The 20085-nt window shown below is 49.4% G+C and overlaps 1 protein-coding gene across 1 annotated transcript in view; it reads right to left on the bottom strand.

Annotated features, from left to right (window-relative positions):
• LOC141164348 (sulfotransferase 6B1-like) overlaps positions 1-13800 on the bottom strand; it is a 31312-nt gene extending 17512 nt beyond the window's left edge. The window contains exons 1-3 of the mRNA XM_073649483.1: positions 13582-13800; positions 8936-9120; positions 7559-7685 (exon numbers count right to left, since the gene is read on the bottom strand). Of these exons, the coding sequence (XP_073505584.1) occupies positions 7559-7685; positions 8936-9120; positions 13582-13720 (451 nt within the window). The 5' untranslated portion in view covers positions 13721-13800. The remainder of the gene's footprint in view (positions 1-7558; positions 7686-8935; positions 9121-13581) is intronic.
• Between the last annotated feature and the right edge of the window lie 6285 nt (positions 13801-20085).

The raw sequence follows: 20085 nt of genomic DNA, 5'->3' as shown, positions 1-20085 counted from the left end.
CAGAATTGCAGAATGTGACCTTTAGGCTCTGATAACCTCTGCAGGTGAGGATACATAGTAACGAGCCCTTCAGCTGTGAACAGCACCAGCCTCCAACCAATACTGCACTGGATAGAAAAGTGCCAAATCTCTGAGCTCATGTCTGCACTGATACACTGTAACAAGTTTTCAGCTGGGAGGAGTCAGAACAACGGCCCCGTCCTCCCCGGAGCCGCTGACTGTGACCGCCCCGTCCTCCCCGGAGCCACTGACTGTGACCGCCCTGTCCTCCCCGGAGCCGCTGACTGTGACCACGCCATCCTCCCCGGAGCCGCTGACTGTGACCGCCCCGTCCTCCCCGGAGCCGCTGACTGTGACCGCCCCGTCCTCCCCAGAGCCGCTGACTGTGACCGCCCCGTCCTCCCCGGAGCCGCTGACTGTGACCGCCCCGTCCTCCCCGGAGCCGCTGACTGTGACCGCCCCGTCCTCCCCGGAGCCGCTGACTGTGACCGCCCCGTCCTCCCCGGAGCCGCTGACTGTGACCGCCCCGTCCTCCCCGGAGCCGCTGACTGTGACCGCCCCGTCCTCCCCGGAGCCGCTGACTGTGACCGCCCCGTCCTCCCTGGAGCCGCTGACTGTGACCGCCCCGTCCTCCCCGGAGCCGCTGACTGTGACCGCCCTGGAGCCGGGGACTGTGACCGCCCCGTCCTCCCCGGAGCCGCTGACTGTGACCACACCGTCCTCTCCGGAGCCGCTTACTGTGACCACCCTGTCCTCCCCGGAACCACTGACTGTGACCGCCCCGTCCTCCCCGGAGCCGCTGACTGTAACCGCCCCGTCCTCCCCGGAGCCGCTCACTGTGACCGCCCCGTCCTCCCCGGAGCCGCTCACTGTGACCGCCCCGTCCTCCCTGGAGCCGCTCACTGTGACCGCCCCGTCCTCCCCGGAGCCGCTCACTGTGACCACCCTGTCCTCCCCGGAGCCACTGACTGTGACCGCCCCGTCCTCCCCGGAGCCGCTGACTGTGACCGCCCCGTCCTCCCCGGAGCCGCTGACTGTGACCGCCCCGTCCTCCCCGGAGCCGCTGACTGTGACCGCCCCGTCCTTCCCTAAGCCGCTGACTGTGACCACCCTGTCCTCCCCGGAGCCGCTGACTGTGACCGCCCCGTCCTCCCCGGAGCCGCTGACTGTGACCACCCCGTCCTCCCCGGAGCCGCTGACTGTGACCGCCCCGTCCTCCCCGGAGCCGCTGACTGTGACCGCCCGGTCGGTGCCAGGGTTTTTTGAATGGATTTTTGGTATTTTGCTGAATTGTTACTAGTTTTTGAGATAATTCATCCATGAGAATAATACAGTATATAGTAATATGGCCGCCCTTCTCCTCAGTGTGATATAGTAATATATATAGTAATATGGCCGCCCTTCTCCTCAGTGTGATATAGTAATATATATAGTAATATGGCCATCCTTCTCCTCAGTGTGATATAGTAATATACAGTACAGACCAAAAGTTTGGACACACCTTCTCATTTAAAGATTTTTCTGTATTTTCATGACTATGAAAATTGTCCATTCACACTGAAGGCATCAAAACTATGAATTACCACATGTGGAATTATATACTTAACAAAAAAGTGTGAAACAACTGAAAATATGTCTTATATTCTAGGGTCTTCACAGTAGCCACCTTTTGCTTTGATGACTGCTTTGCACACTCTTGGCATTCTCTTGATGAGCGTCAAGAGGTAGTCACCGGAAATGGTTTTCTCTTCACAGGTGTGCCCTGTCAGGTTTAATAAGTGGGATTTCTTGCCTTATAAATGGGGTTGGGACCATCAGTTGTGTTGTGCAGAAGTCTGGTGGATACACAGCTGATAGTCCTACTGAATAGACTGTTAGAATTTGTATTATGGCAAGAAAAAAGCAGCTAAGTAAAGAAAAACGATTGGCCATCATTACTTTAAGAAATGAAGGTCAGTCAGTGCGAAAAATTGGGAAAACTTTGAAAGTGTCCCCAAGTGCAGTTGAAAAAACCATCAAGCGCTACAAAGAAACTGGCTCACATGAGGATCGCCCCAGGAAAGGAAGACCAAGAGTCAACTCTGCTTCTGAGGATAAGTTTATCCGAGTCACCAGCCTCAGAAATCGCAGGTTAACAGCAGCTCAGATTAGAGACCAGGTCAATGCCACACAGAGTTCTAGCAGCCGACACATCTCTACAACAACTGTTAAGAGGAGACTTTGTGCAGCCGGCCTTCATGGTAAAATAGCTGCTAGGAAACCACTGCTAAGGACAGGCAACAAGCAGAAGAGACTTGTTTGGGCTAAAGAACACAAGGAATGGACATTAGACCAGTGGAAATCTGTGCTTTGGTCTGATGAGTCCAAATTTGAGATCTTTGGTTCCAACCACCGTGTCTTTGTGCGACGCAGAAAAGGTGAACGGATGGACTCTTGTGGCGCCCTGCTGCGCATTGGTGCGCATTGGTGCCACAGATCCCAGAGGGGTGCATGGACGGATTCCTCCACAAGAGGCCCTCATAGCATTCACACACCTCCACCTTCCACCTCAGACCACCAGAGGGAGCCTGGATAGGGATATAAAAAGGGAAGGTGGAGCTAGGCAGTTCAGTCTAAAGTCTGGAGTCCACAGAGAGTGAAGTCTGTGTGAAGTCAGCTGCAGCCAGAGAGGTTGTCAGGTCAGTTCAGACTCAGTGAGCTCAGATTAGTGAGCCTAGGGCGTGCCGACGCCAAAAGAGCGACGAAGCACAGTGTGCCTGCTGCAGTGTGAAGCCTAGAGAGGACCCCGAGTGTGGCCCGCTCACCCCAAAATCAGATACCGGACACCGGGTCCGCGTCTGCAGGGATTCCTTACATCCAGAAAAAATAACCAGAACCCCTGGAGAACTATATGTCCCAGGAACACCAAAAGCTGACTGTCATCCCAGGGTCAGGAGTCACAGAGGCCCAAGAGACCAGGGAGTGTGATCTCCAACAGAAGGCCCTACCACCAGGTCAGCAGGTGCAAGACAGAGACCAAGTTAGGCCTAGCTCCAGGCAGGTCAGAAACTTATCGAGGAAAGGCAAGAAACAGGAGGCCCCACACCCGCTCACTGGGGAGAGCCCTTCACCCTACAGTGCCCTGGACCGTGCCAGAAACACCACCGGTAAACGTACTGAAGCGAACTCCCGTGTGCGTGCCTATTCTTCCTCTGACCCGGCTGGGTCCCCTCTGTCCTGCATCCCTACACTTACGCTGCCCTGAGGCCTCGCTCCACCTGTGGGGAGTCGTACCAACTAAGCTGCCTGACCACCGGCCTCAGAGGACTGTCGAAGCGCTGGTGATCCTCACCAGACACCACGGGTGGCGTCACGAACATTCCCCTATCCCATTTAACTTTCCCCTTCTTTTAAGAGTGACCCCAGGGTACGGGCCTGGGAGCCGACCACCGCGACATCCCCCAAGGTCAGGCAACAACAAGGCCCGGGCGCCGAGTCGTCCCCATCCCCTGGGCGCGTCACTCTACATGCCTGGTTCCCACCGTGAAGCATGGAGGAGGAGGTGTGATGGTGTGGGGGGGGCTTTGCTGGTGACACTGTTGGGGATTTATTCAAAATTGAAGGCATACTGAACCAGCATGGCTACCACAGCATCTTGCAGCGGCATGCTATTCCATCCGGTTTGCGTTTAGTTGGACCATCATTTATTTTTCAACAGGACAATGACCCCAAACACACCTCCAGGCTGTGTAAGGGCTATTTGACCAAGAAGGAGAGTGATGGGGGGCTACGCCAGATGACCTGGCCTCCACAGTCACCAGACCTGAACCCAATCGAGATGGTTTGGGGTGAGCTGGACCGCAGAGTGAAGGCAAAAGGGCCAACAAGTGCTAAGCATCTCTGGGAACTCCTTCAAGATTGTTGGAAGACCATTTCCGGTGACTCCCTCTTGAAGCTCATCAAGAGAATGCCAAGAGTGTGCAAAGCAGTCATCAAAGCAAAAGGTGGCTACTGTGAAGACCCTAGAATATAAGACATATTTTCAGTTGTTTCACACTTTTTTGTTAAGTATATAATTCCACATGTGGTAATTCATAGTTTTGATGCCTTCAGTGTGAATGGACAATTATCATAGTCATGAAAATACAGAAAAATCTTTAAATGAGAAGGTGTGTCCAAACTTTTGGTCTGTACTGTATATACACCCCCTGTATACCAGTGCAAGCAAGGTCATGGCAGGCTGTAAGCTTGTTTGTAGAGATGGGTTTTCAGGTTCCGTCTGAAGGATCCAGGTGTGGTGGATAATCGGACGTGTTGGGGCACAGAATTCCATAGGATGGGGGATATTCGGGAGAAATCTTGGAGGCGATTGCGTGAGGAAGGAATAAGTGTGGAGCAGAGGAGGAGGCCTTGGGAGGAGCGGAGGTTACGTGAGGGAATATATCGGGAGATTAGTTCGGAGATGTACGGAGGAGGGAGGTTATGGATGGCTTTGTAGGTCAGTGTTAGTAGTGTGAACTGGATACGCTGGGGAATTGGGAGCCAGTGAAGGGATTTACAAAGGGCGGTAGCAGAGGAGTAGTGAGGCGAGAGATGGACCAGTCGCGCAGCAGAGTTGAGGATGGACTGGAGAGGTGCGAGAGTGTTAGCAGGGAGGCCACAGAGGAGGATGTTGCAGTAGTCGAGGAGGGAGATGATGAGGGCATGCACAAGCAGTTTAGTAGATTGAGGGTTGAGGAAAGGACGGATTCTGGAAATATTTTTGAGCTGGAGGCGACAGGAGGTGGCGAGAGCTTGGATGTGGGGTTTGAAGGACTAGGCAGGGTCAAGGGTTACTCCGAAGCAGCAGATAGCCAGGACAAGGGAAAGTGTCATGTCATGTATTGTGATAGAAAGATCAGGTGGGAAAGATATGCAAGATGGGGCAAAGATGATGAGTTCAGTTTTGTCCACATTGAGGTTGAGGTAGCGGGAGGAGAAGAAGGAGGATATGGCTGCTAGACATGCTGGGATTCTGGACAGCAGAGTGGTGACATCTGGGCCAGAGAGGTAGATCTGGGTGTCATCAGCGTACAGGTGGTACTGGAAGCCATGGGACTTTATGAGCTGTCCCAGGCCAAGGGTATAGATTGAGAAGAGTAGGGGTCCTAGGACAGAGCCTTGAGGGACTCCAACAGAGAGGGGGCGGGGTGAGGAGGTAGTGTGGGAGTGGGAGACGCTAAATGTGCGGTTAGAAAGGTATGAGGAGATCCAGGATGGGGCGAGGTCTTTAACGCCGAAGGAAGAGAGGATCTGTAGTAGGAGGCAGTGGTCAACTGTATCAAAGCAGAGGACAGGTCAAGAAGAAGGAGTATAGGGAATTGTCGGTTAGCTTTGGCTGTAAGTCATTGGTGATTTTGGTAAGGGTAGTTTCGGTGGACTGGTGGAGGCGGAAGATGGATTGTTGGTTGTCGAAGAGAGAGTTAGATGAAAAGTGGGAGGAAAGTTCAGCGTGAACGTGCTGCTCAAGGAGTTTGGAGGCAAATGGGAGCAGCGATATGGGGAGATAGCTGGACAAGGCGGTTGGGTCGAGGGATGGCTTTTTGAGGATGGGCGTGATTGTGGCATGTTTGAAGGCAGCGGGGAAAGTACCAGAAGATAGTGATAGGTTGAAGAGATGGGTTAGGGATGGGATGAGTGTGGGGGTGAGGTTGGGGAGGAGGTGGGATGGGATGGGGTCCAGTGCACATGTGGTGAGGTGTGATTTGGGGAGGAGACGAGTAAGGTCTCTTTCTGTGATGTTGGGAAGGGAGGTTATGGGGGTAGTTAAATGCTGTGGAAAACAGAGGGCTTGTGGTGGTCGGGCAGTAAAGACTTGCCGTGTTTGGTCAATCTTGTTTTTGAAGTGTGTGGCAAACTCCTCAGCAGAGATGACGGAGGTCGGAGGGGACAGTGGAGGGTGGAGGAGAGAGTTAAAAGTGTTGAATAACTGTTTGCGGTTGTAGGATAGGGAAGATATGAGGGTTGTGAAGTAGGCCTGTTAAGCAGAGGTGAGGGCTGATTTGAATGTGAGCGTTGCTTGTTTGAATGCAGTGAAGTCATCTTGAGTATGTGTTTTCTTCCAACGCCGCTCTGCAACCCTGGCTGTTTAGTGAGGTTGTTGTGCCAGGGTTGCCTGTTGACTCGTAACGCTCTGCCATGCACAAGAGGGGCGACCGAGTCAATAGCGGATGCGAGAGTGGCATTGTAGAAAGCAGTGGCGCTGTCTGTGGGTGACAGGTAAGGAGGACCGGGATGAGAATGTGAGTAGATGGTGGTCAGATATGGATAGGGGGGAGGTTGTGAGGTTAGATAGGGAGCAGAGTCTGGTGAAGATCAGGTCTAGTGTGTGTCCGTCGGTGTGGGTGGCTGAGGAGGACCACTGAGTAAGTCCAAAGGATGAAGTAAGCGACAAGAGTTTGGAAGCTGCTGACTGGCGAGTGTCAGTGGGGATGTTGAAATCACCCATGATGATTGTGGGAATGTCAGCAGAGAGAAAGTAAAGAAGCCCGGTGGAGAATTGGTCAATAAAGGCAGTGATCGGGCCCGGGGGTCGGTATATGACAGCCAATTGGAGGTTGGAGGGAGAGTAAATGCGGACAGAGTGGACTTCAAAAGAAGGGAGAATAAGGGAGGGAAGAGGAGGAGTAGGGCTAAAGGTGCAGTTGTTAGAGAGGAGAAAACCCACTCCTCCACCATGTCTGTTACCAGGGCGAGGAGTGTGGGTGAAGTGGAGGCCACCGTAACACAGCGCAGCAGGGGAGGCAGTGTCAGAGGGTGTCAGCCATGTCTCTGTGATGCCCAGGAAGGAGAGATGACGAGAGGTAAAGAGGTCGTGGACAAAATGGAGCTTGTTGCAGACAGAGCGTGCATTCCACAGTGCTCCAGAGAGAGGGAGCAGCGGGGTGGGAGTCAGGGGGACCGGTTTTGAGTAAGAGAGGTTGTGGTAGTTTGCAGTTGGTTTGATGTGATAGGTAGGGGAATTGGTGGAGGGTGCAAGCTGTGGGGGTCCAGGATTGGGAGATATGTCTCCAGCAGTGAGGAGAAGCAGAGAGAGGGAGAGCAGGTGGGAGAAGGAGAGTGTCCGGCTTGTTTTATATTTTGGTAGGATAGATCTGAGGTTGAGGAGCAGGTCTGTAGATGAGCTTAGGTGGGGAGGAAGGAGGGAAGGAGAGATGATGATTTGGTTAGAGGGTGCTGGGGTGAGGGGATAGCGAAGGAGAGTGAGGATTAGTGGGGCAAAAACAGTAAGGCCATATGTAAGCATGATGAAAGTGTAAGGGAGAATGAGAAAGAGAATCTAAGTACAAATAGTAGATAGTTATCCGTACCTTCTGGTCACTTCTGGCCCATTTCTGCCATATTTCATTTTCAGATCCTTAAAAAGCAACCCTTTAAAAGCCAGACCCGCTTATATATATTTTTATATATATATATACATATATATATATATATATATATATATACACCCCCTGTATACCAGTGTTATTCCAGGTCAGGAGGCTGCCGCTACAGCCACACGTGAAATCACTAATCAATGGTGATAAATGATGGGAGTTACCTTCCCCGTGCAGGAACATGTCCAGGTAAGTGCTCCAGGACTCGATGGTTGGCAGCTCGGGGTTTTCTCTGTAGTAGTGAAATAAAGATACGGCCGTGTCCTTCGGATTGCGGATGATGTAGATCGCCTGCAGAAAGGTGCGAAATGTGTTATAGGTGGTCTCCGGACCCCCCGCGTCTAAGCCCCCACGCGTCTTCGTGCCACCCCCCCTGCGTCTCCGCCCCCCCCATGTCTGATTGGGGGGGTCTGTGTACTGGCGATCCGTGGTGGTCCCAGTGATTGGGGGGTCTGTGTACTGGCGATCTGCGGTGGTTGCAGTGATTGGGGGGGCCTGTGTACTGGCGATCTGCGGTGGTCCCAGTGATTGGGGGGGCCTGTGTACTGGCGATCTGCGGTGGTCACAGTGATTGGGGGGGTCTGTGTACTGGCGATTCGTGGTGGTCCCAGTGATTGGGGGGGTCTGTGTACTGGCGATCCGTGGTGGTCCCAGTGATTGGGGGGTCTGTGTACTGGCGATCTGCGGTGGTCCCAGTGATTGTGGGGGTCTGTGTACTGGCGATCCGTGGTGGTCTCAGTGATTGGGGGGGACTGTGTACTGGCGATCCGTGGTGGTCTCAGTGATTGGGGGGTCTGTATACTGGCAATCCGCGGTGGTCCCAGTGTTTGGGGGGGTCTGTGTACTGGCGATCTGCAGTGGTCCCAGTGATTGGGGGGGTCTGTGTACTGGCGATCTGCGGTTGTCCCAGTGATTGTGGGGGTCTGTGTACTGGTGATCAGTGGTGGTCCCAGTGATTGGGGGGGTCTGTGTACTGGCGATCCGTGGTGGTCCCAGTGATAGGACCCCTCTGTACAGCGGATAAATGCCGTTGCCTGGAGTCCTTCATCCTCACACTGTGTCTGTTGGATCTATTAATTCTTATGCAAAAACAACTCGCTGAGTCGCTATTAATACGTTCAATATTTCAAAAGACGCCAAATGGTAAAAAAAAATGTCCGGACCGCTCGTCAGGCGTTTCCTTCTGGAAGACGCACAATACTTTACAAGACAAGTCGATGGGACGGCTGAAATGAAGAATAGGCGATTTTTTTTTTTTTTCACGTTTTTTCTCCATTGCAAAAATATTGCTTGTGCTTTCTATATTCTCATAAATATTAAAAAAAAGACAATAAAAGAACTGAGAAAAATCCAATAAAACGCCTGCGGAAAAACTCGCCAGAAAGAAACGCACAGGACATGATCGTTAAAGGCTCAAAAACAGACGTTTCCAAAACTAGGAAAAGCCAGTGAAGACGCTGGGAGGATATATGACACTGTGTATCAGAGCATGCCTGTACACACCCTCGCCCCGCGGACCCTCACTCCCCGCGGACCCTCACCTTGCACTTCTTGGCTTTGAAGTCTTTGGGGAGCATGTCGTAGTTCAGGTGGGTCGGGATGATCCTCTTTGTTGTCACATTGCCCAGCTCTTCCAGTTTTGAGATGTCTCCAAACTCAATAGGGGACGTCAGGGCGACTTTAGAGGAGTAAAGATGTTTCATGATCTCAGCCAACCAGTGAGTTCCTGGAGAAAGCAACAAATCAGCGAGCGAAGGGCGCAGGCTATAGGGTCACAATCTGATCGCCAGTCGCCCTTCACAACTTTCTTCCGCAGTCTGGGAGACGGCTTGGCTAAAATGACTCCCTATTGTCACCCCAGCGTCTCTCCTCTAGCTGCTGGTTGTCATTGTCACCCCTGCTTCTCTCCTCTAGCTGCCGGTTGTCATTGTCACCCCTGCTTCTCTCCTCTAGCTGCTGGTTGTTATTGTCACCCCTGCTTTTCTCCTCTAGCTGCTGGTTGTTATTGTCACCCCTGCTTTTCTCCTCTAGCTGCTGGTTGTTATTGTGACCCCTGCTGCTCTGCTCTAGCTGCCGGTTGTCATTGTCACCCCTGCTTCTCTCCTCTAGCTGCCGGTTGTCATTGTCACCCCTGCTTCTCTCCTCTAGCTGCCGGTTGTCATTGTCACCCCTTCTCTCCTCTAGCTGCTGGTTGTCATTGTCACCCCTGCTTCTCTCCCCTAGCTGCTGGTTGTTATTGTCACCCCTGCTTTTCTCCTCTAGCTGCTGGTTGTCATTGTCACCCCTGCTTCTCTCCTCTAGCTGCCGGTTGTCATTGTCACCCCTGCTTCTCTCCTCTAGCTGCTGGTTGTTATTGTCACCCCTACTTCTCTCCTCTAGCTGCTGGTTGTCATTGTCACCCCTGCTTCTCTCCTCTAGCTGCTGGTTGTTATTGTCACCCCTGCTTCTCTCCTCTAGCTGCTGGTTGTTATTGTCACCCCTGCTTCTCTCCTCTAGCTGCTGGTTGTTATTGTCACCCCTGCTTTTCGCCTCTAGCTGCTGGTTGTTATTGTGAACCCTGCTGCTCTGCTCTAGCTGCTGGTTGTCATTGTCACCCCTGCTTCTCTTCTCTAGCTGCCGGTTGTCATTGTCACCCCTGCTTCTCTCCTCTAGCTGCCGGTTGTCATTGTCACCCCTGCTTCTCTCCTCTAGCTGCTGGTTGTTATTGTCAACCCTGCGTCTCTCCTCTAGCTGCTGGTTGTTATTGTCACCCCTGCTTTTCTCCTCTAGCTGCTGGTTGTTATTGTCACCCCTGCTTTTCGCCTCTAGCTGCTGGTTGTTATTGTGAACCCTGCTGCTCTGCTCTAGCTGCTGGTTGTCATTGTCACCCCTGCTTCTCTTCTCTAGCTGCCGGTTGTCATTGTCACCCCTGCTTCTCTCCTCTAGCTGCCGGTTGTCATTGTCACCCCTGCTTCTCTCCTCTAGCTGCTGGTTGTTATTGACACCCCTGCGTCTCTCCTCTAGCTGCTGGTTGTTATTGTCACCCCTGCGTCTCTCCTCTAGCTGCTGGTTGTTATTGTCACCCCTGGTTTTCTCCTCTAGCTGCTGGTTGTTATTGTGACCCCTGCTGCTCTGCTCTAGCTGCTGGTTGTCATTGTCACCCCTGCTTTTCTCCTCTAGCTGCCGGTTGTCATTGTCACCCCTGTTTCTCTCCTCTAGCTGCTGGTTGTTATTGTCACCCCTGCTTCTCTCCTCTAGCTGCTGGTTGTTATTGTCACCCCTGCTTCTCTCCTCTAGCTGCTGGTTGTTATTGTCACCTATGCTTCTCTCCTCTAGCTGCTGGTTGTCACTGTCACCCCTGCTTCTCTCCTCTAGCTGCCGGTTGTCATTGTCACCCCAGCTTCTCTTCTCTAGCTGCTGGTTGTCATTGTCACCCCTGCTTCTCTCCTCTAGCTGCTGGTTGTTATTGTCACACCTGATTCTCTCCTCTAGCTGCTGGTTGTCATTGTCACCCCTGCTTCTCTTCTCTAGCTGCTGGTTGTCATTGTCACCCCTGCTTCTCTCCTCTAGCTGCTGGTTGTTATTGTCACCCCTGATTCTCTCCTCTAGCTGCTGGTTGTCATTGTCACCCCTGCTTCTCTCCTCTAGCTGCTGGTTGTTATTGTCACCCCTGCTTCTCTCCTCTAGCTGCTGGTTGTTATTGTCACCCCTGCTTCTCTCCTCTAGCTGCTGGTTGTTATTGTCACCCCTGCTTTTCTCCTCTAGCTGCTGGTTGTTATTGTCACACCTGCTTTTCTCCTCTAGCTGCTGGTTGTTATTGTGACCCCTGCTGCTCTGCTCTAGCTGCCGGTTGTCATTGTCACCCCTGCTTCTCTCCTCTAGCTACCGGTTGTCATTGTCACCCCTGCTTCTCTCCTCTAGCTGCCGGTTGTCATTGTCACCCCTGCTTCTCTCCTCTAGCTGCTGGTTGTCATTGTCACCCCTGCTTCTCTCCCCTAGCTGCTGGTTGTTATTGTCACCCCTGCTTTTCTCCTCTAGCTGCTGGTTGTCATTGTCACCCCTGCTTCTCTCCTCTAGCTGCCGGTTGTCATTGTCACCCCTGCTTCTCTCCTCTAGCTGCTGGTTGTTATTGTCATCCCTACTTCTCTCCTCTAGCTGCTGGTTGTCATTGTCACCCCTGCTTCTCTCCTCTAGCTGCTGGTTGTTATTGTCACCCCTGCTTCTCTCCTCTAGCTGCTGGTTGTTATTGTCACCCCTGATTCTCTCCTCTAGCTGCTGGTTGTCATTGTCACCCCTGCTTCTCTCCTCTAGCTGCTGGTTGTTATTGTCACCCCTGCTTCTCTCCTCTAGCTGCTGGTTGTTATTGTCACCCCTGCTTCTCTCCTCTAGCTGCTGGTTGTTATTGTCACCCCTGCTTTTCTCCTCTAGCTGCTGGTTGTTATTGTCACCCCTGCTTTTCTCCTCTAGCTGCTGGTTGTTATTGTGACCCCTGCTGCTCTGCTCTAGCTGCCGGTTGTCATTGTCACCCCTGCTTCTCTCCTCTAGCTGCCGGTTGTCATTGTCACCCCTGCTTCTCTCCTCTAGCTGCCGGTTGTCATTGTCACCCCTGCTTCTCTCCTCTAGCTGCTGGTTGTCATTGTCACCCCTGCTTCTCTCCCCTAGCTGCTGGTTGTTATTGTCACCCCTGATTCTCTCCTCTAGCTGCTGGTTGTCATTGTCACCCCTGCTTCTCTCCTCTAGCTGCTGGTTGTTATTGTCACCCCTGCTTCTCTCCTCTAGCTGCTGGTTGTTATTGTCACCCCTGCTTCTCTCCTCTAGCTGCTGGTTGTTATTGTCACCCCTGCTTTTCTCCTCTAGCTGCTGGTTGTTATTGTCACCCCTGCTTTTCTCCTCTAGCTGCTGGTTGTTATTGTGACCCCTGCTGCTCTGCTCTAGCTGCCGGTTGTCATTGTCACCCCTGCTTCTCTCCTCTAGCTGCCGGTTGTCATTGTCACCCCTGCTTCTCTCCTCTAGCTGCCGGTTGTCATTGTCACCCCTGCTTCTCTCCTCTAGCTGCTGGTTGTCATTGTCACCCCTGCTTCTCTCCCCTAGCTGCTGGTTGTTATTGTCACCCCTGCTTTTCTCCTCTAGCTGCTGGTTGTCATTGTCACCCCTGCTTCTCTCCTCTAGCTGCCAGTTGTCATTGTCACCCCTGCTTCTCTCCTCTAGCTGCTGGTTGTTATTGTCATCCCTACTTCTCTCCTCTAGCTGCTGGTTGTCATTGTCACCCCTGCTTCTCTCCTCTAGCTGCTGGTTGTTATTGTCACCCCTGCTTCTCTCCTCTAGCTGCTGGTTGTTATTGTCACCCCTGCTTTTCTCCTCTAGCTGCTGGTTGTTATTGTCACCCCTGCTTCTCTCCTCTAGCTGCTGGTTGTTATTGTCACCCCTGCTTCTCTCCTCTAGCTGCTGGTTGTCATTGTCACCCCTGCTTCTCTCCTCTAGCTGCTAGTTGTCATTGTCACCCCTGCTTCTCTCATCTAGCTGCTGGTTGTCATTGTCACCCCTGCTTCTCTCCTCTAGCTGCTGGTTGTTATTGTCACCCCTGCTTCTCTCCTCTAGCTGCTGGTTGTTATTGTCACCCCTGCTTTTCTCCTCTAGCTGCTGGTTGTTATTGTCACCCCTGCTTCTCTCCTCTAGCTGCTGGTTGTCATTGTCACCCCTGCTTTTCTCCTCTAGCTGCCGGTTGTCATTGTCACCCCTGCTTCTCTCCTCTAGCTGCTGGTTGTCATTGTCACCCCTGCTTCTCTCCTCTAGCTGCTGGTTGTCATTGTCACCCCTGCTTTTCTCCTATAGCTGCTGGTTGTCATTGTCACCCCTGCTTTTCTCCTCTAGCTGCTGGTTGTCATTGTCACCTCTGATTTCTATGGTAATATGCCAATGGAAGTTTATAAGTTCAGCAGTAAATACCCCGCACTACATTTCCCGCACTACTTTTCACAGTCACAAGAAGCTGAGATAGGGGGCGCTATCTGCTTACATGATGTCACTTCCCTTTATCTGCATGTAGAAACCTGGTGACTTTCTTCTCCATGCCATCCATGCTATCGAGGCTCTATGGTGTGAGGACACCAGCAAACAGCCCCCCATATCTCAGCTCCTGTGTGTAACCCACATTTTGGGAGCTAAATCTTTATAATATTGATGTATAAAACAGAAAACTTGTCATTACCAGATTTTGGATAGGAGACGAGAAGAAGATCGTCCTCCCGGGCCTGGAATCCATCCAAGGACCTGAGCAGGTCCGCAGACGAGCGGGTGGTGAAGGGGATGCCATTGAAGACGTGGATGAGATCTGCCTGGAGAGACATGCTGGAGCTGGCGGTGCCCTCTGGGGATGCAGCAGTGACTGTGACACCGATGCCAGGGTTTATATACCGGGGAGAAGGGGCGGCTTCCCACCCGTTACCTTGTAGCCTATTGATTATAAATAGAAGTTATCAGGAAGTTTATGACTAGTAATGACTCAGTCGATACATTGTAACACGAGGAGCTCTGATACATTCTTTATATATTCCTGATTGTTGAACCTTTATGTAACGAGTTGCCTATATGGAATGAACCCTCTGACATCGCATTGGGTCCTTATCACAGTCAGGACTGTAATGACCCCCTTATCTTAATTCTGGGGATCAGTGTTGACAAGGACAGAAATCAATTCATTTATAAGAATAAGGAGCCAATAATCGGGTTATAATGATCGCTTTCGTGCTGTGTCACGCTGACTCCGGATAGAAACTTCCCTCGAAACCAAAGAAAATAAGCAAATATCAAAGCTTCAGATCCTGGGGAAATTCTTTATTTTATGCTATGTATTCGCCGGTGGGGCTGTGAACAGCAAACAGTGCGGTACTATGTTACCTGCTCCTAACATAAATAGAGATGATGTAGCCCTTAACTTGTCAGACAGCACAACACTTTATTAATATAGCTATGCATCACTTTTTCTGGCAATGGGTTGCTACATGTGTACAGGATCAGAACCAGTAACAGTACAGGAGCATGTCACCAGAACCACTTCATGAATATAGTACCAGAATCACTATCAGTACAAAAAATCATCACCAGAGCCACTATCAGTACAGGAATAGGTCACCAGTACCACTATCAGTACATGAATATGTCACCAGAACCACTATCAGTACATGAATATGTCACCAGAACCACCATCTATACATGAATACAGCACCAGAACTACCATCAGTACATGAATACATCACCAGAACTACCATCAGTTCATAAATACAGCATCAAAACCACCTTCAGTACATGAGTACATTGTCAAGCTTAGTATAGGGATCTGTGATGTCAGGTCAGCCCTACATTTAATTATATCATGTGAACCTACAACTCCCAGTATGTTATTAACAATGGTAAGGAGATGCTGGGAGTTATTTCCAGTCGTCATCAGACTGCAGACCATTCAGGAACCACAGTACTGATGAGAAATAGTCAGTATTACAAATAAACATTTACATCCAGGTACCTTATAGGTGACATCTTCTCAGATTGAAGTCATCTCTTTCTTCGTTTTTCCATCTTGTCCAGACGCCATGATGACATTTCAGATTCATGGCTCGTCTCTGCAGACTTCTCTCTTCTCTGGTCTTCTGCAGTACAGAATACTTGGTGTCCATCCTGATGTGGTGCCCTTAAAAATAGCAGTGTCATTATAATGCTCCTGAATGAAAATATCTGCCCTACGCTGAACCCCTGAGTATTTGCCCCTCACTGTGCTACCTGCACACAATATGCCCCACATTGTGTTTCTTATGGTATATGTCCTCCACATCATCCTCGCCTATATAATGTTGCCTCCACACTGTCCACCCTTATTAACTATACCACCACTCTGGCCACCCTGATTAGCTATTACTGCTACACTGTCCACATGTATTATTGCCACACTGTCCGTATCTTAAGTGTCCGCCACTGCACTGCCCCCTTTCCATACTGGGCCCCCTTTCCATACTGGGCCCCCTCTTCACACTGTCCTCACACTGTGTCCCCTATACTGCCCAGTCTCTATACTGTGCCCCCTCACAGGATTATTTCACGCTCCCCCATCAATAACTCCTCAGTTTCTTTGGCTGTATTGTGGCATTCAAGTGATGGTAAATACTGTGTAACAAAAAGAAGTTGTCTGGTAGAAGTCAGAGCCAGAATAATGGGAGCACAAATCCCAGGTCATCACCTCTACACCCTGTCAAGGGAGGGTGGAGGGGCGTGCAGGGAGAGGGGTGCGCAGAGAGAGGGGGGAGGGGTGCGCAGGGAGAGGGGGGAGGGACGCAGGGAGAGGGGGGAGGTCGCGCAGGGAGAGGGGGGAGGTCGCGCAGGGAGAGGGGTGCGCAGGGAGAGGGGGGAGGGGTGCGCAGGGAGAGGGGGGAGGGGTGCGCAGGGAGAGGGGGAGGGGCGCACAGGGAGAGGGGGGAGGGGTGCGCAGGGAGAGGGGGGACGCAGGGGGGGCTTCTGCTCCACATTTTCTGCTTTATTTGTTACTTTTTTGCCATTTAATAATTTTATAATGACAGCGGGATAAACCATTGAGCGAGTCCCGGGGGTGTTACAGGGAATGTTATCACTTCTGATATATGACGGGACGTAATATAAATGTCCTTCCAGACTCGTTTATAAGCTATAAAGTAATTATCCCGTGACAGAAGCTGCCGGCCGATGTCGTAACCAGAGCTGGATGAGAAGAACACAATTCTGGGGGACGAGGAACGAGGGGGAAGATTGCTTCAGAATGGAAGATTTAATGCAGGAAATAGGACGGTTACTTATTAATCTCCAGACAATGACCATAAAAAGTCCCAAATGCAAACAAGATCCGAGAAATGCAAATATCAGCACCCAGGAATCGACACTGTCCCCGACTACCCCCAATACGGCCCCAAATCACCCCAAACCCTGAGAGGAAGAAGGGATAAGAAAATCCACCAATAAAACGTGTGACGTCACAAGGATGCAATCATCCACAACACATAATCCCGCTATTACATCATATCTTACCTGCTGTCACCTGTGTCCAGGGCTGGACTGGCAGTAAGAATCATGCTGCCCCCCACCTTCCCAAGATAAGGGTCTATTACAAAAACGACCCTGCCTGGAAGAAATCAGGATTTATTGCCAGACCAATATATAAGACTATTAATACCGCTAAACCATAACCACATAATCCTGCACCTGCAGTAGTGATAATGCCGCCATATTATAGTGGAAAACCGCTGCACTAGGTCTGAGGTCAACAACATAGAGTGCCAATATAATGGTGATATCAGGTCTACAGCAGCGCTCTGCAGACCATATACTGTGCATTGTGCAAACTCCACCAGTGACGTTGTCCTCAGTCCCATCTCTAGGCAGACCATATAGTGCAATAACCGTCAGTAATAATAATAATGCCCCTCTGTGCCCTGCACAGTAATAATAATAATGCTCCTCTGTGTCCTGCACAGTAATAATAATAATGCCCCTCTGTGTCCTGTACAGTAATAATAATAATGCTCCTCTGTGTCCTGTACAGTAATAATAATAATGCTCCTCTGTGTCCTGCACAGTAATAATAATAATGCCCCTCTGTGTACTGCACAGTAATAATAATAATGCCCCTCTGTGTCCTGCACAGTAATAATAATAATGCCCCTCTGTGCCCTGCACAGTAATAATAATAATGCTCCTCTGTGCCCTGCACAGTAATAATAATAATGCTCCTCTGTGTCCTGCACAGTAATAATAATAATGCCCCTCTGTGTCCTGTACAGTAATAATAATAATGCCCCTCTGTGTCCTGTACAGTAATAATAATAATGCTCCTCTGTGTCCTGTATAGTAATAATAATAATGCCCCTCTGTGTACTGCACAGTAATAATAATAATGACCCTCTGTGCCCTGCACAGTAATAATAATAATGCTCCTCTGTGTCCTGCACAGTAATAATAATAATGCTCCTCTGTGTCCTGTATAGTAATAATAATAATGCCCCTCTGTGTCCTGCACAGTAATAATAATAATGCACCTCTGTGTCCTGCACAGTAATAATAATAATGCCCCCTTTGTGTCCTGTATAGTAATAATAATAATGCCCCTCTGTGCCCTGCACAGTAATAATAATAATGCCCCTCTGTGTCCTGTACAGTAATAATAATAATGCCCCTCTGTGTCCTGCACAATAATGATAATAATGCCACTCTGTGTCCTGTACAGTAATAATAATAATGCCCCTCTGTGTCCTGTACAGTAATAATAATAATGCCCCTCTGTGCCATGCACAGTAATAATAATAATGCCCCTCTGTGCCCTGCACAGTAATAATAATAATGCCCCTCTGTGCCCTGCACAGTAATAATAATAATGCCCCTCTGTGTCCTGTACAGTAATAATAATAATGCTCCTCTGTGTCCTGTATAGTAATAATAATAATGCCCCTCTGTGTCCTGTACAGTAATAATAATAATGCCCCTCTGTGCCCTGCACAGTAATAATAATAATGCCCCTCTGTGTCCTGCACAGTAATAATAATAATGCCCCTCTGTGCCCTGCACAGTAATAATAATAATGCCCCTCTGTGTCCTGCACAGTAATAATAATAATGCCCCTCTGTGCCCTGTACAGTAATAATAATAATGCCCCCTCTGTGTCCTGCACAGTAATAATAATAATGCCCCTCTGTGTCCTGCACAGTAATAATAATAATGCCCCTCTGTGCCCTGTACAGTAATAATAATAATGCCCCTCTGTGTCCTGCACAGTAATAATAATAATGCCCCTCTGTGTCCTGCACAGTAATAATAATAATGCCCCTCTGTGTCCTGCACAGTAATAATAATAATGCCCCTCTGTGTCCTGCACAGTAATAATAATAATGCCCCTCTGTGCCCTGTACAGTAATAATAATAATGCCCCTTTGTGTCCTGCACAGTAATAATAATAATGCCGCTCTGTGCCCTGTACAGTAATAATAATAATGCCCCTCTGTGTCCTGTACAGTAATAATAATAATGCCCCTTTGTGTCCTGCACAGTAATAATAATAATGCCCCTCTGTGTCCTGTACAGTAATAACAATAATGCCCCTCTGTGTCCTGCACAGTAATAATAATAATGCCCCCTCTGTGTCCTGCACAGTAATAATAATAATGCCCCTCTGTGCCCTGCACAGTAATAATAATAATGCCCCTCTGTGTCCTGTACAGTAATAATAATAATGCCCCTCTGTGTCCTGTATAGTAATAATAATAATGCCCCTCTGTGTCCTGTACAGTAATAATAATAATGCCCCTCTGTGTCCTGCACAGTAATAATAATAATGCCCCTCTGTGCCCTGCACAGTAATAATAATAATGCCCCTCTGTGTCCTGTACAGTAATAATAATAATGCCCCTCTGTGTCCTGCACAGTAATAATAATAATGCCACTCTGTGTCCTGCACAGTAATAATAATAATGCCCCTCTGTGTCCTGCACAGTAATAATAATAATGCCACTCTGTGTCCTGTACAGTAATAATAATAATGCCCCTCTGTGCCCTGCACAGTAATAATAATAATGCTCCTCTGTGTCCTGTATAGTAATAATAATAATGCCCCTCTGTGTCCTGTACAGTAATAATAATAATGCCCCTCTGTGTCCTGCACAGTAATAATAATAATGCCCCTCTGTGCCCTGTACAGTAATAATAATAATGCCCCTTTGTGTCCTGCACAGTAATAATAATAATGCCGCTCTGTGCCCTGTACAGTAATAATAATAATGCCCCTCTGTGTCCTGCACAGTAATAATAATAATGCCCCTCTGTGTCCTGCACAGTAATAATAATAATGCCACTATGTGTCCTGTACAGTAATAATAATAATGCCCCTCTGTGCCCTGCACAGTAATAATAATAATGCCCCTCTGTGTCCTGCACAGTAATAATAATAATGCCCCTCTGTGTCCTGCACAGTAATAATAATAATGCCCCTCTGTGCCCTGTACAGTAATAATAATAATACCCCTCTGTGTCCTGCACAGTAATAATAATAATGCCCCTCTGTGTCCTGCACAGTAATAATAATAATGCCCCTCTGTGCCCTGAGCAGTAATAATGCCCCTCTGTGCCCTGTACAGTAATAATAATAATGCTCCTCTGTGTCCTGCACAGTAATAATAATAATTCTACTCTGTGCCCTGCACAGTAATAAAAATAATGCCCCTCTGTGCCCTGCACAGTAATAATAATAATGCCCCTCTGTGTCCTGTATAGTAATAATAATAATGCCCATCTGTGTCCTGTATAGTAATAATAATAATGCCCCTCTGTGTCCTGCACAGTAATAATAATAATGCCCCTCTGTGTCCTGTATAGTAATAATAATAATGCCCCTCTGTGTCCTGAGCAGTAATAATAATAATGCCCCTCTGTGTCCTGTATAGTAATAATAATAATGCCCCTCTGTGCCCTGTACAGTAATAATAATAATGCTCCTCTGTGTCCTGCACAGTAATAAAAATAATGCCCCTCTGTGCCCTGCACAGTAATAATAATAATGCCCCTCTGTGTCCTGTATAGTAATAATAATAATGCCCCTCTGTGTCCTGTACAGTAATAATAATAATGCCCCTCTGTGTCCTGTATAGTAATAATAATAATTCTACTCTGTGTCCTGCACAGTAATAAAAATAATGCCCCTCTGTGC

The sequence above is a fragment of the Phyllobates terribilis genome, unplaced genomic scaffold, assembly GCF_046119375.1.
Source record: "Phyllobates terribilis strain yellow unplaced genomic scaffold, ASM4611937v1 Scaffold_10__3_contigs__length_209671492, whole genome shotgun sequence".
Classification (NCBI taxonomy): Eukaryota; Metazoa; Chordata; class Amphibia; order Anura; family Dendrobatidae; genus Phyllobates; species Phyllobates terribilis.
This window is presented reverse-complemented; position numbering and strand designations above follow the sequence as displayed.